General features: G+C 44.7%; 1 protein-coding gene across 1 annotated transcript in view; it reads right to left on the reverse strand.

Moving 5' to 3' along the window:
• Positions 1-24,084, reverse strand: part of LOC126252155 (solute carrier family 22 member 7-like) — a 128,695-nt gene that overhangs the window by 17,029 nt on the left and 87,582 nt on the right. Inside the window, exon 3 of the mRNA XM_049953023.1 lies at positions 5,807-6,037. Within this exon, the coding sequence (XP_049808980.1) occupies positions 5,807-6,037 (231 nt within the window). The remainder of the gene's footprint in view (positions 1-5,806; positions 6,038-24,084) is intronic.

The following is a 24,084-nucleotide window of genomic DNA, read 5'->3' on the forward strand; positions in this document are numbered from 1 at the left end:
AATTCCACGACGACCAGTTTAACTCACCACTTTTTTTGTCAATTTTACCAAAAACAAGGTAACAGGAATGAAACATTCCAACAGTAAAGGATTTCTACACATCATCCAACTCCTTGACGACTAAAGACGAGATACAGCATATTCGCAAACAGTGGATGACAGTGTGGCAACCTATCCATGGGGCAGAAACCATATACTGGAAGGAGGCACAAGGGTCCGGGTGATAACCGCTCCCCACCACGTAATGAACATAGAGCCCGATATGCCGCACAACTATATTGTTCTCTGTTCTGGGGAACAAGGTTGAATCGGGACGCAGGAGAATGTCAGTGGAGATTGTCGCTTCCGTCCTCCTGGCAAGAAATGCCAATTGTCGGCGGAGCCAACTGCAATAACTGTGTTCGCATGCGACCGAGCGGTGACATATATGTATCTGTTTCATGGCAACAACTGCATCAGTCCAATACGAAAAAGTCGAACGTTGATGGAGACAAGGTTATGAACGACTTGGTACCACGAGAACACAGGGGTAGACTGACACTGGATCAAACAACCTTCCATTCTGTGTCTGGTGATGGGGACTCCACAGAGGAAACGTGATTTGGAAACGTCCAGCGGCATACTAGCATTTTTACAGAGAGATCGGATTGGGTTCAAATGGCTCTGAGCACTATGAGACTCAACATCTGAGATCATCAGTCCCCTATAACTGCTTAAACCTAACTAACCTAAGGTCATTACACACATCCATGCCCTAGGCACGATTCGAACCTGCGAGCGTAGCGGTCGCGCGGTTCCAGACCGAAGCGCCTAGAACCGCTCAGTCCTCAAGTAACAGACATAAAAAAAAAGTTCACGAATATGCCTTAATTTATTATTTATCCTACCAACATCTACTGGCGGGGTTAAGCTCTTGGGTCGGAGACAGGCAAAAAGGCGAGCTATAACTCACTGGGGGACGCAAAGACACTTAAAAGTAGTGCGTCGGAGAAGTAAATCAGAAGCCTCATCCCGAACATCAGGGAGGCCAAAACCTCCCTCCAACAGGGGTCGCGCCATAGCCGGATAACGCACTCGAAAAATAGGGTTTCACCAGATAAACTTGCTAGATAATCGATGTAACTTTCGGGACATCATCGCAGGAAAGGCACAAATTTGGGCAACAAAATAAGATTTACACAACACGTAAGTTTCCAAGGACTGAAAGTTATGAAGTAACGAGAGAGAGCGACGCGAGTGTTTAAGGATCGCTCGCTGAATCCAGTCCGTGACGGATGTCCAGTTTAACCCACCAATCTTCATCGGACAACAATCGATAACAATACCCAACGATCGATTGCGGGCGACCGCAAAAGCCCATGGAACCTCAACCGCGTCAGATCCCCGCACACTGAGTAATCAGTGTCTCCGGTCGCTAACCTGTGCTCTCGTAACACGACAAAATGCATCCTACAGTCCTTGAGCATCGGTATGTCGTCACGAGAAGGAAGAAGCACCGTAAAGCCAACGGCGCACGCGCGAACGATAAACCTTTCGCCCAATAACGACCTGCCATCCAGTCGAGCAGCTATGGGCCTCAAAATGGGTTCCAGAAGAAGCTCGAGTAACGACATAGATAGCGGACTACACGTCGACACACTTCTATGGGGGCGGGGGGAGACCGCCGTTCACATCAGTAGACGCCTGAATGCCAGTAGCTAGAGACGTGAACGTCCTTCGTGCAGCATCATTAAAACCAACAGCTGTCAACACTCGCTACAGAGTAACTTGACTAACCCCGTCACTCGCACGATTAAAATCAATGGAAAGTAGACCTCCCGTTAAAAGGACAGAGGAGGCAGTCGAGATCACGACATTCAGCAAGCGAGTACGACCCAGAAGACAGCTTTGATAACGCGCGACCACGCCAGCGAGCAAAACCGACAGACGGCTGTTTATCGCCAGTGCGACTATTTTATGACTAAAATTGAGTAGCGTCCCGTCTTTTTGGTAATTAAAACAGTTCTTCCGATCTTAATGGAGGGTGGGAAGTAGACCCCTTGCACCATTTCATGCACCATATACGTTATCGTATCTCCTATCAGAGGCCAAATCCGAAAATAAAATTCTTCGGGAAGATCATTCAAACCCGGCAATGTGCGGGAAGGAGAGTGAATTGCAATGTCATGAACGTAATCACGGTGAAAACTGCCAAAAACTCCTCATGGAGAGTTGGCGTAACAACACTATCAAGGAGGAAGTAAAATCAGCAGGCCGTATTCCGTCATATTCTACTACGGTCTAGAGATCGGAAAAATACCGAGAGAGTTCACGCATCATATCTGGTTGGGATGACCACTCGCTACCACCTACAGAACCAATGGTACTGAGACTTCCTTGGAGGTAGCGTTCGAAGCCGAATTAGATCATACACAGACGCCAACTCATACTGGAGAACCGAACGTGGCTGGGAAGGCAAACGAAGACCATCTAATTGCAGTATTTTGAGTTACGGGAGTTTCGCCGTCAGGTGACGACATTCATAACTCTCAGTGGGACGTCTCGAGAACAGTCATAAACATCGCGAAGTACAGCATAATAAAATTCCCGAGAGTTCCTCATTTCATCCGCTTTAACGTTGCTAAATGGCATGAGTGCAGTGCAAAGCCGAGGTGTGGCAGTGGCAGCCCACCATTCCATAAGCGAGGGATAACACACTCGCAAACGGCTTGCTCGCCCCGCACACGGCAGCGACGACGTCATCCAGAGAGGGGACCGCCAGAGATAACATATTTGGCTGCCAAATATGGCGAGAAAGATGTACCCGCTGCGTGACGTGGTTAAGAGTCATTGAAACAACACAGTGAAGTTGGCAGGAATTATTTCAACTGACAAATGCTGAATACGTAGTGAAGCAGCCAAATGAAAGTGGTCCAGTCGACTGCTAGAAGTAGCTGTAAAGTATGTAAACCACACTAAAGTCGGATATTTTCAGATCTATGCTTCTCGTAGACTCAACGAATTTTTACGTTGTTCACAAATTGCAACACGTTCTTGGATTTTCACGCCAATTAGGGCCATATAAGCGTGGTCTTTTCCAAATGTACGTCCGACCAAAAAGTTTTTCTGGAGTCCAACACCTGATGTTAATGACACTTTTATTGCACACAGTTTTCTTATACCCCTGTCAGGATTCTTCACTACGCGATTGCAGTACAAATAAGTTATGTTATAGTTTGTTATCCACATCCTGTGTATTACAGTTGTTCATTATAAACATTTATAAAATGTTTGTAACTTCTGTCCTGCTGTTTTACACTGAATATGCTAAACATTCATTAATTCTATTTTCAACTTTTATTATATTTGACATGGACTTCTGGTCAGTAAGTTGTCCTCACCTAAAGTACGTTTGTACTCCCAAGATGTAATTCTCATTTTAATGAACAACAGGTCACATATTTCTTTTCACTTAAAACTGTGTTGTTAAATACTGTTATGTACATAACCAATATGTATTGATATCTACATTCCAGCTAATGTGTTTAAGTGTGTACATATGCAAGTACGTATTTTGTTTAGCAATCACTTTAATTGATTATGAGCAGAATTTTTTCTATATGCTTTCCAAATGTACACTCAATGGTTGAGCCCCTAATGCCTTTATCTTAAGGTTTACATTGTTTAAATAATGTTATTCATCGCTACCACTACTACATACATGTGTTGTCAATATTCCTTTAAGCCCAATTTCAGTACATGGTTGGTTACACTGTTGTTATTTATTGCCTCCCCTTCATTATGATACTAGCACTACTGATATACTAAGCTTCTAGTTACGCACTGTAATGTAACTTTGTTAACATATGAAGATTTCCTTTAAATATAGTCGATATGTGACAGTAATTGTTTCACTACTATAACCTGGATGCATATGAACACTGAGTGACATTTCAACCCATTTAAGAGCACTGTATTTTAGCTTGTTTTAATGTTACAGGTGCGATTTCCATTACGTTTATGATATAATTGACGTTTGTTAATATACTCATGCATTTCATTACGTATATGCAATGAATATGATACTGTTTAACATTAGGGTTATCAAATGTTTCCTACCTCGCATTGTAACATCTATGTTATCTTATGCCTGGAGACAGAAACTTCGTTTTCTCTTTACATGTGAAACTATACCTAACATGTTTACAAAAGATGGTCTAGTCCTCTACATTAGCAAGTAACATGTCATCGAGATATTTTTATACCATACAACAAAAATTTTCTTTTAAAGATCTTTGACGAACTTATCAACATTTTTTATAAAGTAAAATTTACGGTTCGGATCTTCTCTTCAGTACTGCTCTGTGTACATTTAGTATTTGTGTGTTTGCTTCAAAAGTCCTGTGTCATAAATTTACATTGATGGCATGCACTACAGATTTTTAATAATGACTAATGCAATATGGTGGCTTAAACCATTTTAACCCTGTAAGTATTCATGTTATTTTGCACTTCTTTGTAAAGAACAGTTAACATTTTCTGAATACTACATACAATTATTTGTATCTTTTTGTAGTATCCATTAATATGGTCCAAGACTGAACCCAGAAGATACTTGGGTTTAATATAAAAGTTCCTAACGGTTCAATTATGTATTTTATACAAAATTTTGTAAGTTGAACGATGCACACAACAGTTACTGGATCAACAACATCTTTGTTGTTTACTACTTAACACTAAAATTCCATCGTCTGGTGTACAACAAAAAAAACACTTAACTGACTGAGGTCGTCTCCCGTTCCAGTGTTGTCATTGATGTAAAGTTCTGCACCTGAATTGCAAATGGGTGACCAAGGATCCCGTGAACAGTTCCCATGCTGCGTGAAGCCGGCCGTTGTGGCCGTGCGGTTCTAGGCGCTTCAGTCTGGAAACGCGTGACCACTATGGTCGCAGGTTCGAATCCAGCCTCGGGCATGGATGTGTGTGATGTCCTTAGGTTAGTTAAGTTTAAGTAGTTCTAAGTTCTGGGGGACTGATGACCACAGATGTTAAGTCCCATAGTGCTCAGAGCCATTTGAACCCATGCTGTGTGACCGAAATTTTCGTTCCATGACAACGCTGGGGGAGAATGGGGGGTGGGGTAGGAGGGGGGAGATTACCTCAATCGGTAAAACGTTCTTCTTTTTTTATACTCCAGATGACAGAATTTTAGTCTTCAGAAATCAGTCGTGTAGGCAATAAAAATATTTTTGATTCAGCAGCTGTTGTGCGGCTACTGAAATTTACAAAATACATTTGTGGCTGCTCCAAAAGAATTCGAAGAAAAAGTATAGTCAGAGAGTTAAATATCAGCACTGGCTAGGAAGAAATAACGCGACACCCTGGGGGCCCTGTTCTCGCCATGCACGCACTCATAAAACATTTGCCACACATCTGGGGGGATTTTTCAGATAAGACCTGCTTCAGCCTGACCTCACTGAATCTTATTCTCCTTTGCAGGAAGTCATTTTCCTTCAAGTAAAGGTTCCTCCCTAACTGTGAACTACATTTCATGGACGTACTGTGCATTATTCCTACCGCCACGTGGTTGCATGGAGAGCTGGCGGCCACTTCTGCTGGTTGTTTGTGAGCTTTCAACTCAGCGTGTGCCAGCTCTCCAAGTGGCTCACTGTTCCCCCCAGTCAGATGTAGCGCTCTGGTGTACGGGCGATTGCAATGCCACTACCCATTCTTGTACTGACCAACAGGGATTGTTCATATCCTTTAAGACCAAATGGTAACAGAAAATACAAAGGTAATAAGAATAGAAGGATTTTTTTTTAATTACATGTCACCCATGTAGCCGAACAGCAGTCCCAGGACTGCTCCAATGTTCTGTGCATAGAACATGACGTCACTGACGATGTGCATGTCGTCGCAGACCCAGTTCATCTCTGACGGCACCGTCAGAGGGTACCACGTGTCGTCGTACTCCCAGCCGTGCTGGCAGGGCACCTCGGAAGCACCGTCCAGGGCGCTTCCGTTGTACATCAGGCACTTGCTGAATGTTCCTCCTTCCCTGTGTGACATAAGTAGAACCTCATTATTAATGCATTCTGCAACATAATTTGAAAACTAAAGCACTGGATACAACTAGTAGTCTAGGACAAAATCCAGAAACCGTTTGAGAAATTTGGTTTGCAGACTGTTGTATTGCCTAACAAAAGACTAGAATCAGCCACAGGACACCAGAGAGAATTATCGTTTACTGATGCTCGTTCGCTCCCCTGTGTTTCATGAGGTGCACTGGATTCATTCCACAGCTGTTTTCTACTGATAGGACTAGAGTGTAAGAAACCTGTTTCGGAAGACACCACTCAGTCCTACTATGTGGACTAAACAGTGAAAGACTTTATGTGGAAAAGGACAGTTAAACTACTAGTACGTTAAATTTGCCTAATTTTCTGACAAAGTGAAGCACCAAGCATGATGATGAGGTACTCCCATGGCCAACGAGATACCCATATCTCTGCCTGACAGAACACACGTTGGGCAAGCTCGGATGTCAACTTAGAACTACTTAAACCTAACTAACCTAAGGACATCACATACATCCATGCCCGAGGCAGGCCAGGAGATAGAGGACGAGTTACAACACATGTAGGTCAGCTTGCCTCGGATACAACGGCAATCGAAACAATGCATGCATCCAGGACTGAGTGCGCGCAACGCTATACTGATAAATGGGCTAACACTTCCAGGCTTTTTGAAAATTTGACTCGGTTTTTTAGTCACTGCAGTAAGTTCACAAAGCCCTCAACTCATGAATTTTCAATTCGTTTCCTCCTTCCTTTTCGGTGCTTCACTTCTTTTGTGAGGCACTGAGTGAGAAATGAAGAAGTGGTCTGTGATGAAAAATAAATATTTTTCTACAGGATTAAAACATAATTGAAATGGTGTAAATCCACCTTGTTTCATCCATGAATCTATTGCTGCTTTAATATGTTGTTATTTACTTTGCACAAATATGGTCTTAATGTACAAGTTCCTAGAACTGTAAGCGAATGATAATGTGAATGAGCCGCGGCGCGGCTCTCGGGCGCAAGACGCTATCGATTACTCCTCTGGTTGAGGCTGGCACTATGTGCGATAGCGAGCGCCTCCTGTCGGAGCGGGTCCTAACGAGGGAGTGAGTGCGAGTACGGGAGTCTGGGGCGGACAGCAGGGGAGAACGGACATTGCGGCCGCACTCTGAGGTGACAATAGAAGAGTTGCTGTGCACGGCCGAGAAGGGAGCGTTGAGCAAGGCGGCAGTCAGCATCGCTTTCCGGGGGACACAGAGTTGCGGCAGTCCAGCGAGCAGACACCAGCTCCGGGAGCAGTGCTCCGGTTTGTGGACGTGACGTGGGTCGTATATGGCGCAGTATAGTTTGCTCGGTACGCATCTGCTGCTCCCATTATGCCCACGTGTGCTGTTCTGATCGTAAGTGCATTGAAAAGGTTACGCTCCGGCTGGAACAGTGGCTTGTGCTTTACGTTCATGCACCCTGACTCATTTGTTTTGCTGCAGGCAGCTGTAATTTCAGAGAATTTTTTTGGTCGCGTTTGTCTTAGCCCGGTGGCGCCTAGTATCCGAGAACAAGACAGCTAACGTGTGACCTGTTGCCGGCCGAAGTGGCCGTGCGGTTAAAGGCGCTGCAGTCTGGAACCGCAAGACCGCTACGGTCACAGGTTCGAATCCTGCCTCGGGCATGGATGTTTGTGATGTCCTTGGTTAGTTAGGTTTAACTAGTTCTAAGTTCTAGGGGACTAATGACCTCAGAAGTTGAGTCCCATAGTGCTCAGAGCCATTTGAACCATTTTGTGACCTGTTGTTTTGGGTTTTGGAGTCCTGTTTGGGCAACCTAGTTATCACGCACACAAATGTATTGCTGCCGAGTGAGGTTAGTCCTAATCTTGTGGAACTGAGCTTTCAGTGACTGGTTCGTCTGCAAGTTAATTTAACCTTTGTGGTGTATTGTTTTTTTTTTTTTTCATTTCAATGGTGAATTTCTTGTCATTCATTTGTGTATGTTTCGCCGTTAATGATAACTGTAAGATGGCAAGGTCTTGAAGGCCTTGCGTATCCTGACTGTAATTTGGCAACTGTTTAATTTGATTTCTTGTTTATCGGTCGGGTGAAAACTTATGCCAAATTTACTAATTTCCGCCTGTGGTCCGCAAGTTGGTTTGAAGGTAAATCCGTTGGTAAATCTTTACTGGACCTAACTGTTAACTGATCTTGCGTTGAACTAATGCCATTATTAAATCGTTTCTTGAGTGCTATAAATTGTATTACCATAGACAAGGAGACAGGGCACATTGTGTGGTCGAGGGGTAGGCACGGTTGCTGCTTTGTGCGTGGCGTCTCGTCGCTCGCTATCATTTTCCGCGTTAGTACGGGCAGCGTGAGATTTGTTTGCTCGTGGTTGTATGGCCGCTAGTCAGCTGTGCCTGCTCCCGCTTCAGGGTGTGCCGTGTTTCGTACGGCGTACGCCGACTTTGTTACTGTTACTCGTGTGTTGCTGTCGGTCGCTTACCGAAACGCTAGTCTGTTTTAGCACGGTGGCCACTGGGCCGTGACGATGTCGGTTGATGACCAGCGTTGGGGCGGTCGTCCGCTCTGAGTGGCTTCGGTCACTTGGCAGTTACCTTCTGGTTAAACAGATCAGACTTGTTTATTTGCTGTAAATTCCTAAGTAGTTTGGGAGAAAAGTTGTAACTCAGCTATTCATGATTTAACACAATTCAAGTATTTTGGTAAGGCATTTTCCCATCTATGTTTCATTTCAATGAGAAATATTTATTGGGGTAATTCACCTGTTGAAGCTTAACATAGAATTTGTAACTTAGCTTTCATGATTTTACTTAATTTAAGCATTTTTGTAAAGCAGTCCTTTATCTACGTTTTATTGATTGGTAATTCTTTATTGGGGTTATTCACTGGTTGAAGGTTAACATATGTTTGTAACCAAGTTTATGTCCTTGCTTAATTGAGATTTGTTAGAGCCTTTATTTCTGGAAGATCTTTAAAGCTTGGGTGCTTGTAATTGTGAATACTGTTGTCTATGTTGTGGCTACCCTTCCACTTCCACAGCCAAGCTGTCCTATCTACCAGTACAGTGAAGACTGTAACGGAATGACAATGTGTCAAATGTGCAAATGTGGCAGTCCTTACTCAAAGGGGGGGGGAGTAATGTTGTTCGGTAATTTGCCTTCAAAACAATTACCGGTATACAAATTCATTGCCTTTCAAGTCACCACCAACTCTCTCCTGAACCAGAAATGAAACGTGGAAACACATTTTAAAATGTTTAATTTCTAATGTATTTTCAAAAACAGGAAATTACACATACAGAAATATGTGGGGTTTTGGTTCATGTGGTGGATCGGAGCCTGTGATCTGGGGCAAAAGGTTGGAATCAAACAACAAGAGGAGTGCACAAAGGACGTGGAGGCGAGAATCAAATTGTAACACAAATAGGTCTGTTACGTTTACTGATTTGTTTCCAATTGAACGCATTCCTCTAATTTCTGCACACACACACACACACACACACACACACACACACACACACACACACACACACACACACACACGGGGCATATCATTGATAATTCGTACTGTTATTTGATCAATAGGAGACGTATTTCAAGTGACTAAAAACCAGTGCTGGGCCAACGGCCTTGCCGCAATGGTAATACCGTTTCCCGTCAGATCACTGCAGATAAGCCCTGCCTAGCGCTGTTGGCAAGCGGGGTGCACGCAGCCCTTGCGAGGCAAATTGAGGTGCTACTTGGTTGAGAAGTAGCGGCTGTCGTCTCGTAAACTAACAAAACGGCCGGGAAAGCAGATGTCACCAATATCATTTTCTCATTGTTTAGCAGGGGTGAATTCAAAACAAATAGCGCTCATCACGCCTTTCATGCCAGTGTCGTCAAAAAGTGTCGTTTTTTGTTTCCCATTACAAACAAAATGATACTTAAAGCGTAATTTCAAGTACCCATTCTAGAGAGCTGATCCAGGTTAGTATGAGGGTAATTACCCCTGAGGGGTAAATGAAATTTTCTAAAACAGATTCGATTCTGTTTCAGTCATGAAACTAAATCATTTTCAAAAGATTTAGAAGTCTGTGGTAAGGTCTTATGGAACCAAACTGCTGAGGTCATCGGTCCCTAGGCTTACGCACTACTTAATCCAACTTAAACTAACTTACACGCACACATCCATGCCCTAGGGAGGACTCGAAACACCGACGGGGGCAGCCGCGCAGACCGTCACAAGGCGCCTCAGAATGCGCGGCTACCTCACGTGAACATTTGCAAAATATCATTACTATTATCACAATTTTGAAAGAATGTAATACTGATTATTTAAATTATCAATAATTATTGTTTCTCAATTAGCAGCATTAATACGGTGAAGGGTACAGGTTCCTCACATAGACCAATACACACATACGTTGCGCTCTGTCCCGTACATCGCTGATGATAAAAGCGAGACATACACGTAACAAATGCTAATGATCTCAAGAAAATGTCTCCTCCAAGCTATAGATAGGACCAGCAGTAGTTCAGATGCTGCACTATTACTCTCTTCCAAAGAGATAAAAAAATAATTGACAGGACGTAACAGCAGTAATTCCACAATCGCTGCTATAGTGCTGTTATTATTGTTACTATTATTATTGGTATTAGAACTACACTACTGACCATTAAAATTGCTACAACAAGAAGAAATGCAGATGATAAACGGATATTCATTGGACAAATGTATTAAACTAGAACTGACATGTGATGACATTTTCATGCAATATGGGTGAATAGATCCTGAGATATCAGTACCCAGAACAATCACCTCTGGCCGTAATAAAGGCCTTGATACGCCTGGGCATTGAGTCAAATAGAGCTTGGATGGTGTGTACAAGTACAGCTGCCCATGCAGCTTCAACACGATAACACAGTTCATCAAGAGCATTGACTGGCGTATTGTGACGAGCCAGTTGCTCGGCCACCATTGACCAGACGTTTTCAATTGGTGAGAGATCTGGAGAATGTGCTGGCCAGGGCAGAATTCGAACACTTTCTGTATCCAGCAAGGCCCGTACAGGACCTGCTACATGCGGTCGTGCATTATCCTGCTGAAGTGTAGGGTTTCGCAGGGATCGGATGAAGGGTAGAGCTACGGGTCGTAACACATCTGAAATGTAACTTAACCGTTCAAAGTGCCGTCAATGCGAACAAGAGGTGACCGAGACGAGTAACCAGTGGCACCCCCTAGCATCACGCCGGGTGATACGCCAGTATGGCGATGACGAATACACGCTTCCAATGTGCGCTCACCGCGATGTCGCCAAACACGGTTGCCACCATCATGCTCCTGTAAACAGAACCTGGATTCATCCGAAAAATGACGTTTTGCCATTCGTGCACCCAGGTTCGTCGTTGAGTACACCGTCGCAGGCGCTCCTGTCTGTGATGCAGCGTCAAGGGTAACCGCAGTCATAGTCTCCGAGCTGATATTCCATTCTGCTGAAAAAGTCGTCGAACTATTCGTGCAGATGGTTGTCTTACAAACGTCCCCATCTGTTGACTCAGGGATCGAGACGTGGCTACACGATCCGATGCAGCCATGCGGATAAGATGCCTGTCATCTCGACTGCTTGCGATACGAGGCCGTTGGGATCCAGCAAGGCGTTCCGTATTGCCCTCCTGAACCCACCGATTCCATATTCTGCTAACAGTCACTGGATCTCGACCAACGCGAGCAGCAATGTCGCAATACGATAAACCGCAATCGCGATAGGCTACAATCCGACCTTTATCAAAGTCGGAAACGTGATGGTACGCATTTCTCCTCCTTACACGAGGCATCATAACAACGTTTGACTAGGCAACGCCGGTCAACTCATGTCAGCACGTTGTGTCGCCACCGGCGCTGACCTCGTGTGAATGCTCTGAAAAGCTAATAATTTGCATATCACAGCATCTTCTTCCTGTCGGTTAAATTTCGCGTCTGTAGCACGTCATCTTCGAAGTGTAGGAATTTTAATGGCCAGCGCATTACTGTTAGTGTCTGAAGTCCGACGCAAATCATTAAGAGTCGGAAGTCTTCAAATTTCCGACCATTCAGAAGTAGGAGGACAGCAATCAATCGAACAGTAACAACAGTGCACACATTTTAACTTGGTCGATTTTAAATGGATCTGCAGTGTGCACGTCGAGCAATTGTACAATGGACAGTAATAATGCCAGGGAATTATGCTTTGTAACAAGTGTCTGTCCTCACTGCGTATAGTTAGCTTTCTTATCTGAGAAGGAGTTGTGGGTAACACTTGTCATGCACCACGAACTCCTTCGTCATTCATTCTAACACCTTCTCTTCCCTCTCCCTCCCTCCCCCCCCCCCTGCACACACAAACCAAGTATCATTCATCTTTCGTCATTTTAAAAATAAATGTGTTTCAAGGAAAGTCTTTCATTCTAGAGTTGGTGCTGAAGATGGTAATGTGGAGGATGGCGGCGGTACAAACGGCAGGGCAGGGCAGGGGGTGGAAGGGGGTGAGGGCGGGGTTGCTAGCTATTGTCTGATTGCACTTGGCGGTAATGGTGTAGAAAAGATTGGGAACCACTGGTCTAGTGCTATATTTTTATCGATATTTATTAACGAGGTTAGTAAAACACAAACAATAACCGGTACTACAGCACCGACTGAGCACCACTGCATGATTGGCAGGAGCAGTCAGCACACGCCAGGCCAGTCCTGTAACTGCTCGAGTAATGGTTATTCTTCGAGTTTTACGGACCCTTTTAAATACATATGCATAAAATAAATATTGAACTAGACGAATCAGGAAACCGCTTATTGAATGAGCACGTAAAATTCCGCTAATAAATCATTTTGTTTTTAAAGGGGAAACAAGCCGATACTTTCCGTCGAGACTAGGCATCGCATGAAAAACGTGATGAGGAGTACTGACTCCAGCTACACGCTGCAGAAACGACAGTGCAAATGTCTGACGAAACACCGGAGAATATGTGCCTGACAACTGCTAGGAGAGACACACGGTATACACTATGTGATGAAAAGTATCCGGACACCTGGCTCAAAATGACATACAAGTTCGTGGCGCCCTCCATCGGTAATAATGGAATTCAATATGGTGTTGGCCTAGATGACAGCTTCCACTCTCGCAGGCATACGTTCAATCAGGTGCCGGAAGGTTTCTTGAGGAATGGAAGCCCATTCTTCACGGAGTGCTGCCATGAGGAGAGGCATCGACGTCAGTGCACTGGCACGAAGTCGGCGTACCAAAACATCCCAAGGGTGTTCTATAGGATTCAGGTCAGGACTCTGTGCAGGCCAGTCCATTACAGGGATGCTATTATCGTGTATCCACTCCTCCACTCCGCCACAGGCCGTGCATTATGAACAGGTGCTCGATCGTGTTGAAAGATGCAATCGCCATCCCCGATTTGCTCTTCCACTGTGGGGAGCGAGAAGGTGCTTAAAGCATCAATGTAGGCCTGTGCTGTGATAGTGCCACGCAAAACAACAAGGGGTGCTAGCCCCTTCCGTGAGAAACACGACCATACCATCACCACCGCCTCCGAATTTTACTGTTGGTACTACACACGCTGGCAGATGACGTTCACCGGGCATTCGCCATACCCGCACCCTGCCATCGGATCGCCACATTGTGTGACATGATTCGTAACTCCACACGACGTTTTTCCACTGTTCAGTACTCCAATGTTTACGCTCCTTACACCAAGCGATGCGACGTTTGGCATTTACCGGCGTGGTGTGTGGCCTATGAGCAACCACTCGACCATGAAATGCAAGTTTTCTCACCTCCCGCCTAACTATCATAGTGCGTACAGTGGATCCTGATGCAATTTGGAATTCCTGTGTGACGGTCTGGATAGATGTCTGCCTATTACACATTATGATCCTCTTCAACTGTCGGCGGTCTCTGTCAGTCAACAGACGAGTTTGGCCTGTACGCTTTTGTGCTGCACGTGTCCCTTCACGTTTCCACTTCACTATTACACCGTAAACAGTGGACCTAGAGATGTTTAGGAGTGTGGAAATCTCGCGTACAGACGTAGGACGTAAGTGACACCCAATCACCTGAGTGCGTTCGAATTCCGGGAGTTCTTCGGAGCGCCCCAATCTGGTCTCACCATGTCTAATGACTACTGAGGTCGCTGTTATGGAGTACCTGGCAGTAGGTGGCAGCACAATGGACCTATTATGAAACACGTACGTTTTTGGAGGTGTCTGGATACTTTTGATCATGTAGTGTATATGCCAGTGTAAGACTTTATTTTTCTGATTCTGTCATCTGTGCAAAAATTCTCTTTCCAATGTGATTTGTATAGATATTTGTTAGTATCTGTGAGAGTGCGCTTTGCACTGGGAATTTGGCAATTTGCGGCACACCTAGTCCCAGTCTCGCGCAGCCAGCCAAATAAGCACTGCTCCTGAAGTAGTGCCTCAAAAGGGGGAACTGCTGGATCCAGTCAGAAGTTACACGGAGATAAACGAGCGAGTTCTTGGCAGAGCCAAGTGCAAGATCCTCGAGAAGCTGAAGTACTACCTGAGTGAATTTCCTGCTGATAGTTGCACCCTGGTGGTTTTAAGATTGATACGGTGCACTGTCTTTTGTGCGAGCGGTGCCTTGGGTGTATTTGCCAGCAACAACGTTCTACGTGGTAGCTGATGTAACATGCAGCGTGCAAGTGTGCACAGTGAGTGAGAGAAGTTTAGATTCTTAAACTACACGCTGTGAACTCAGCCAATTCTATTTGGTCGAGAATGCTTTTGTTTAAACTACGCAACTATCTTAAATCATTTGTTGGCACAATTGTACAAAGAATTCATCTTCTTATTTGTTCTATGCGAATGTGCAGTTGAATAGATACTTTGAAGAAGGAAAGTGCCGGAATATAGATTTTTCTGGAATCATTAAGTTGTTCCGTCACGTCCTAATGACAACGTACTTTTTGTACTGCGATGAATATTATGGGATGACTGACGGCACAGCCATGGGATCACCACTGCCTCCAATAGCCGCAAATTTCTTCGTGGAGCACTTTGAGGAGCAGGCTCTCCAAACTGCGACATTGCGGCCATCTTGCTTTCTACTATACGTTGATGACACCTTCTTGATATGGCCTCATGGTGAAAATACACTACAGCAGTTCGTCGATCATATGAATGGTGTCCATCCCAACATTAAATTTACTGTCGAGATGGAGAAGCACGGCAAGCTACCATTCTTGGATGTTTTGGTTGAGCGGAAGGCAGGAGGCCAGCTTGGTCACTCAGTGTACCGGAAACCTACACACACTGATCGGTACTTGAACGCCAATTGTTTCCACCACCCTGTACACAAGAAAGCTGTCCTAACACGTTGGTTCATAGAGCCAAGATTATCTCTGACGACGATCACCTACAGTCTTAATTGCAGAACTAAAAACGTGTTTTCGGGGAAAATGGATATAGCAAAACAGACATCACAAACGCTTTCAAGGGCCGCCGACGAAAGACAGCTGGTCAATCAGAAGAAGAGGCCAAACGGACTGTGTTCCTGCCATACTGTGGAGCAACTAGCAGTAAGTTGGGACGTCTGCTGCAGAAACATGGGCTAAAACCAGTGTTCCGGCCCGCCCCTAAGATACGAGATATGTTGCGCCCTGTTAAGGACGATATTGCTCTCCGAGTGTCCTGTGTGTATGGTGTACCCTGTGAATGTGGCAGCATGTACATTGGACAGACAATTCGCACTGTTGCGGAGCGTTGTACTGAGCACAAGCGCCATATAAAACAAAGGGAGCTTGACAAGTCGGCCATAGCGGAGCATTGCCTAGAAAACGGACATAAGATTCAGTTCGAAAATACAAAAGTGCTGGCTCATGCTTCTACATATTGGGACTCCGTTATAAAGGAAGCGGCCGAGATTCGCTTAAATAGAAACAATTTTAACGGAGACTAGGGGTCTACACTCAGCAGGGTATGGGGACGGGCGTTGGACATCGAAAGAAAGCAGAGACAGATGCGCGACGCGGGAGCGGCAGTTTCAAACGTGGCGCCTGCCCCTAGCGTCACCTGACGTCACCGGTGCGGCCACGAGCTGCCCGGGTCGACTTACGCACGCGCCACATTGGATCGATCTGATTGGCTGCTGATGATGTCATCATGCCTATATAAGCGAGAGACCGTACAGGCCCGGCACCGAATGATGAGCTTCGCCCTCACATCTACCCTTCCTACCAACTCTAACCCCATCTTCCTGCCTCCTCCTCAGGGCTCCCTCTCCTCCCCCTCCCTCCTCCTGAGCGGCTTCCCCCTCCTACTCCCCCTCCATCTCTTGTGCCTCCTTTCAGTGTCTCTGTGCTCCATCCTGCCCTGTCTTCCCTCTTCCTCTCCCACCCCACGTGTCTCCTGCCTCATCGTGAACCCACTGCTGCCCCCTCCTCTCTTCCTCCCGCCGCTTCCCCAGCTGCTCCATGCCCTCCCCTCCTTTTTCCTCCTCTCTGACCTTTCCCTCGGCAGGTCCCACCCAGCAGTTTTATTCTTCATCGTGTGTGCTCTGAGTGGGTTTTAAGTGTGTTGTTCCGAAGTGTTTTTAATACTGTGGCCGACCTTTAACCTGTGCATGTGCATTCAGTGTCTTCTGTGTTTTAAGAATCGCCAACTGTGTTTTTTAACTTTCTGGTGACTTTTTTAACTGTCTCCCATGAACGTCTCCATGTCTGTGTATTTTTACCTCCATTTTCTCCTCTTTCTCTGTTTTATGTTCCCCTTTTTTATCTCCTTATGTATGTATCATTTTATTCTTGTTTTAGTTGTTGTCACTCGGCCGAAGAGCGGCGGATAATAAACGAAAAAGAAACAGACTCGACAGTCAGTGAACTCCTGACGACGATGGTGGAGATGGCCATAGAAATCTCGAGCATTTTATTTGAATTGACGCGGCTGGAAAACCGAGAGCGTTTTATTCATGTATGTTGTCGCGAAAGACTCCGAGGACAATATAGATTTTTGTTTGTTTTGTTTCACCAAAAGTGTTAGCATACAGACACACTTTGTGAGCTATAAATGAGTTATAAAAACGGAGAAACAAAACCTACTCATCTGCTGGCTTAATCAGACTTGGAAAATACTCTGCAGTTTGAAGAACGGGACGCACTGCAGTTTCGAATTCGTTCACCCTCTGTGCTGGTGGTCCTACCTGGTGTTCACTTTTTTAATACTTCGCGTTTTCAGTGCATCACGGCATTGTTTTGTGTTTAATTTGGAACGTCTGAGTTTACATATCAGTCATTGAAGCAAATGAAGAATAAGTTATTGATGTAGTAGCTAAGCTACATGTTTCAAAATCGTGTTAGTTTGGAGTTTCTAATGTGATGCCATGGTTTTTGTTGTAGGCCACATTTCCTGACAAAGTATGTAGCATGCTGCTGTTGCAAATGAACAATTTGAACCCTGAGATTAAATAACTTCATGTTCTCAGTGGCATCTGATAAGGTCAAAACTGTAACACCACTTCAGTGCGCTTTCTCCTTGCATTCGTAGCTACTGGTTTATTCACAAAAATATGTGATAGGTTAGTACCTCCCAAAGCGAGGGCACTCCTTTCTTCAAGGTAATCGCAATTTTGGGACTGTGGAAAGGAAAATCAAACGACTACAAAGAATTTAAATACCACAACAGTACACTGATTTAATTCAATTCACAGGGAAAATAAGATGCAATATTACTCAAATCTCTGATGAAAATACACTGGATTTCAACAATCGGTGCCCTTAATTCCACAAATAATCAACAAAGTTCCTGTAAAAGTCCCCATTTTCGATTGACAAGTTCAGGCAGTTACAATATTCCTTCCGCAGGGGTTAATTAACTGTATATGCGTTGTCTGATATTTCGGTGAAAAATATTTTCTTTACCTCAAGAGAACAATGCAGGATGCCCCACATTCCATCAGAAACCGTGTGCAGTGAAAAAATCCCGATACAAGATATGAAGATGCAACATGTACCCAAGATAGTTACATACATTCCATATCAGAACTGGCCACTTTGCGAGGCGGTGTTGATGTGACCAACAACAGCTACTGTGAGGGCTGGGAAAATGAATCGCATTGATGGCCTTCAGAATAAATTTCATAATGCCTGTGAGAAGTATAGATGTTTCTTGCATATGTCGTATTTTTTAAATGATTTGTGAAAAAGTAACTGATTGTGATGTTGTAATATGTTTTAGCGCTTAATTCATAATCAGTTTGGAGAAGGGAACAAATTCTTGGTTTTTAATATTGTGACGCCTCCTTCAGAAAAATTCATCGTCCTAAGGTTCTGATATAGGTGTCTAATGTAAAGAAACTCATGTAACTGTTTGGTTGAGACAAATTTAGAATTAAGAACAGGCGAAAGTTTTTTTTTTTGTATTTACTCACAAAACGAGATTTTCGATTAGTTCCCTTCTTCGAACTACAGAATCAATTGTGTGTGTTAATATATTAGATTTTTTAAGATATTGGTGTCGGTGTTTTGGTGTAGTGTGTGGGTAGCTTGTGTGGTCGCTGTCTAGTGGGAGTAGTAGCAGTAGACCAATGTGTATTTATGTTATTTCCCTCATCCGAGATAAATCTAGGACTCGACTGGTATTCTTATGTTTAATTGCAGAAGTTGTCTCCATTGTCATTAGTGGTTATGGCTGAGCGCCATGCTCTGTAAATTGTGAATGTTAGTACACGATTACGTATCTAATGGCAAAGGCTCGATTTTAATTCTATTGATTGTGTGAAAGGTATCGGCTGCACTGAATGGTTTAAGCCCTGCTCAGTGATTTCTAGGAGCTACAGAAGGATATATTAATTTACAGAAAGTGTAACAGCATGCTGTTGCTCGCATGTATTTTATGTTTAATAATTTAATACTTAAATTCATCCCCATGGCTGCACAAGCACCAGCCAGACCCCATTCCGCTACGTTCTGCACAACAGCTTCCATTCCACTGTAAGCATATGATTTATCATATTAACTGTTGTTTTGCTCTGTGATTAAATTCATGATTCATATTAGTTGATCTGTAGCAGTATTTTGGATTTGTGAGGTTTCTGGGATTCCTGTCAGTTGCTCTTTTCCGACCGTTTTATCTTTTATTTTTTAGGTTAATGTAAAGGAGCTTTGTATACTTCTGTTTTCTCTTTAGTATTTAATGCTGAGGTTAGTGTTAATGTGTGAACTTTTTCATGTAGCAGGTGGCATCATTCTTGAAACTGTTAACTGATCTCATGGGGGTATTTTCTTTATGTACTTTGGACCTGGCTTCTCTGCTGTTGTGTTGACGACTTTATCTTTTTTGTAAGTTTTTGACGACCAGTAGTTCGACAAACTTTAGTTCTTCAACAATATTTTTTCTTATATGATTCGTATTTGTTTTATTTATATATTACTCTGAATCCGTGACCATTACATTATAAATTCTGCCCGTTTTTGTAATTATTACTTCTTCTCCATAATCCCGTTCCTATAGTTTTATTTCTTTAATGTGCTTGTCTGTTACTTTTCTGTATCTTTCTGAGTTTTCTTGTTTTTGATTAAATCATTTACTGATTTTACCATCAGTTCGCTGATTAGTCTGTTATTGATACAGCATTTTTCCTTCTGATGCTAAAATATAACTAATGTTTGCATTTGTTATTTTGTTCTTGTTAACGTTATATTTAAGAAATTTGTCTCTGACAGTTATACTTCCACTTCATTCAATTGCATTTTAGTGAGATTTATTATTTGCGTGTGTAAGAGAGAGAGTGAGAGAGTAGCATACAGGAAGGGGGATAGAGAGACAGACAGACACACACAGACAGAGATAGAAAGAGAGAGAGAGACAGAGGAAGAGGGACAGAGGGAGGTGAAGAGAGAGATGTAAGTAGTACATGTGCAAATTATATAATTTTTCGTTTAGTTCAAGTTCTTTCCCACACTGTCGCCTAATTTCAGTACAGACGGCCAGCCTATTTCAGATAATAAGGAAATTTCATGCAAAATTTCATATTTTATTTTTCTTTGAGTCTTTCAAGTTCTCAGATGGCTGTGAGCACTATGGGACTTAACAGCTGAGGTCATCAGTCCCCTAGAACTTAGAACTGTGTAAACCTAACTAACCTAAGGACATCACACACATCCATGCCCGAGGCAGGATTCGAACCTGCGACCGTAGCAGTCGCTCGGCTCCAGACTGAAGCGCCTAGAACCGCTCGGCCAGACCGGCCGGCTCAAGTTCTCTTGCATTATAATTTCAACTATGCCTATCTGTCACTCAAACTTGTTCCTCAGGACAGAAGCAATTCATTTAAGAGGAAGCTACTAAAGTCAACATCACACGACCCACAACGGCGTCTCTGCACAACAAACCAGCGTACCCATGCCACCGTTTAGCCAATGGGGGACATGAATATGGCGGTCATGTCTGTGGTTGCTGGAGAGTCTCGATGGGAGAAGCACAGCTGCCACTCTCTCTTGTGATACATACAGACTTCGGCAAGAACGGACAACTCCTGCCGTCCACACATGGTCCTGCTCACCAGTACCAGCCACCACTCTCACAAAACTAAACCAACACCTGCCCCGCAAGCTACTTAGTTCATCTCTTTGTACAGACACCTAGACTGGTAATCAACCTTTATCTGTGCCCCAAGGGAAGCCTTTCCCATATTCTGAGAACCAAGACTACAGATCAGGTATTCTTCATTTAAATCTCTTATTTCCCCACCTGCCTTCTGATTCTCGTGTTCTGCATCCTGGCCCGCATCTCGTGGTCGTGCGGTAGCGTTCTCGCTTCCCACGCCCGGGTTCCCGGGTTCGATTCCCGGCGGGGTCAGGGATTTTCTCTGCCTCGTGATGGCTGGGTGTTGTGTGATGTCCTTAGGTTAGTTAGGTTTAAGTAGTTCTAAGTTCTAGGGGACTGATGACCATAGATGTTAAGTCCCATAGTGCTCAGAGCCATTTGAACCATTTCTGCATCCTGCACATCTGGTGGCAGAAGCAGAGTCTAACCCATTGTTCAGTATGGAGGATGACCATGAAATTTTGGTTCAAATTAAAAACTTTGTGGCCAGTTATAATAGTTGTTGCTGTTACTCTGTGCAAGCCAGGAGTTTAGTGGTCATGCCTTCCTGTGTGGCCTGAGATGCACCTCGTTAGCGCATTCCAGTATGCCTGGGGCAGAGCCTAACTTGCAGCCACACCGCTGTGTGTGAGCTGAGCACAAGCCCGTCACCTACTGTCATCATGGAAGTGAGCTGCTTGCCAATGCCTCCCCTGGAGAGCAGAGCGCATCAAGTACTGTGACTGATTGTTACGGCATGCTGCTGGCCAGAGGAATGCCTCATTGGCTGCAGGTCAACCACCAGTACCCCTCAACACCTGTCTACCTGCTTGCCATGCCAGTCCCACCGTGGCAAGCTGCTCATCAGTGCATGGCTTAGCTGCCAGCCACACTGCTGCCAACATCGTGGTCTCCTTGCCATGGCGACCTCCAGCCATGTGGCCCATCTGCTCTAGCTGTCTGTGCCGTAGACCATGCTGTCTCAAGCCACTCACACATGTGCCCATTTGACGCTACCAACCTCATGCCATGCCCCCTCCATCGCCACCATCGCACTCGCTCGCCACGGTCGCACCAGCCCTCTGAAATCTGAATCCATGCAGCCCATCTGCTATAGTTGTCTTTGCTGTGGACCAAGCTGCTTGATGCCACTTACTCATGTGCCCCATTTCACGCCACCAACCTTATTCTGTAGCTGACCCATCACCATCATCAGGCCACCTTTGTAATGGCTACACCAGGCTGCAGCAACCTGTAGCAAAGTGGCTCATCTGCTGTATCTGCCCCTGCTGCAGATCATGTTGCTTGTTGCCACTTAGTCACATACTCCAGTAGCCTCATTCCGTGACCAATCTGTGGACAAAATGGTGCTGGCCTCACGATGGCCACACAAGCCCACTCTAACCTGTAGCCATGCGACTCATATACTGTAGCCCTTTGTGCCGCCCTTGTAGCAGCACTTTCAACTTGCCATCATCCTGCAGACGCTGTGTGCTTCTCGCCCTAGTTGTATCGTGCACAACGCTCACCTCCATGAGGATCACCTGCAAACTATATGTCAAAGCAGCCTGCCAAGAGCTGTTCTGCCTGAGGGTCCTGGCAACGACCTCTGTGCCATTTTCCGCTTCAATGCCTTTCCTGTTAGCTACGTCAGGTCCACACAACCCACATACACATTGCTGCCATCAACCATCACACAAAGTGCGCCACACTGGCCAGTGCCATGACTAGGTGAGCACCCTTGAACATTAATTAACGAATGCAATTGGGGACTCTCAGACCTTGGAACTATAGTTTTAATTGGACAGTGTTAAACCTATTGTGGTCAATTTGTTTATGGAGGACTTTGAGGAACGTGCATTGGAGTCAGCGACCTTGAAACCTGCGTGTTTTTCAGATATGTAGACGATACTTTTGTTCTTTGGCCTAATGGTAGTGAGAATTTAAACCGGGTTTTGCAACACCTGAATTCAATCGACCCGAATAATCAGTTCACTATGGAGATGGAAAAGAATGGATGCCTTCCCTTCCTTGCCGGCCGCGGTGGTCTCGCGGTTCTAGGCGCGCAGTCCGGAACCGTGCGACTGCTACGGTCACAGGTTCGAATCCTGCCACGGGCATGGATGTGTGTGATGTCCTTAGGTTAGTTAGGTTTAAGTAGTTCTAAGTTCTAGGGGACTGATGACCACAGCAGTTGAGTCCCATAGTGCTCAGAGCCATTTGAACCATTTGAGAGCCTTCCCTTCCTTGATGTGTTGGTCAGAAGGAAGACTGATGGTACGTTGGGACGTTCTGTTTATAGGAAGTCTACTCACACTGACTTGTATCTGCGAGCTGATAGTTGTCCCAATCCAGCTCAGTGTGAAGGAGTACTTCGTACCTTGGTTCACAGGGCCCAAGTTATCCCAGACTCTCATAGTTTGGCAGCTGAGCTATCACATCTCGAAGTCACGTTTCGTCAGAATGGTTATAGTGAGAGGCACATCAAACGTGCGTTGCGCTATCAGCCTTCTATGCAACGGGTGAGTGACGATAGCAACGAAGTGGCACCTAAGTCTACGGCCTTTTTGCGTTAAGCAGGGAGCATTTCCAACAGGATTGGCCGTATTTTGCGGAAATATGATGTGAAATGTGTTTTTCGACCACCTTCTAAGATTAAGGCCCTGTTGGCGACCGTAAAAGATGATCTTGGTTTGCGTAAGGCTGGGGTCTATCGTATTCCTTGCAGTTGTGGCATGTCATATATTGGTCAGACAATCAGGACCGTGCAAGACCGGTGTATTGAACGTAAGGGTCACACACGCTCACAACACCCGAGCAAATCCGCTATTGCAGAACATTGCCTTGACACCAGTCATCCTATGAAATACAACAACACGGAGATTCTGGCTTGCACGTCCAGCTATTGGGATAGTGTTATGAAGGAAGCTGTTGAAATCAAACTATCAAGCAACCTTATAAACAGAGATGGTGGATTTTGTTTAAATGCTGCTTGGAATCCGGCTCTCCCTCATAAATAAAAAAAAAAACAGAGGGACACATTTAGTGCAACCTGACCTGTTGATTTATAGTCACTATCGATATTTCTGATGTTGGTTGTCTTTGGCTGTGTGTTGACTCTGCTGTTACTTGTTCTGTGTGTGGTATCTTCCTTCTTTCTCCTCTGTGAACCGAGGTATAAAATTCCCTTGCACATTTCTTCCTCCTTGCAGTTGTGCCTTGAGAAAGGCAGGGTGTGCTCCTATCGAAATATGGGCGGTGGTCGACGACGTCACCTGGCAGTAAACACGTAAGTTATTTGAGTGTTAAACTAGAATTTTTCATCTCCACTTTCAATTACAATTCTTACAAGAAACCCTCTGAATGCTAGGTCACAAAAAGCCTATAATGTTTTTACAGCATTTCGTACCTCATACAGCGTCTTCCATGCAACCAAAATATAGCCTTTTAATGGCACAGGTGGC

Source organism: Schistocerca nitens, chromosome 4 (genome assembly GCF_023898315.1).
Source record: "Schistocerca nitens isolate TAMUIC-IGC-003100 chromosome 4, iqSchNite1.1, whole genome shotgun sequence".
NCBI lineage: Eukaryota > Metazoa > Arthropoda > Insecta > Orthoptera > Acrididae > Schistocerca > Schistocerca nitens.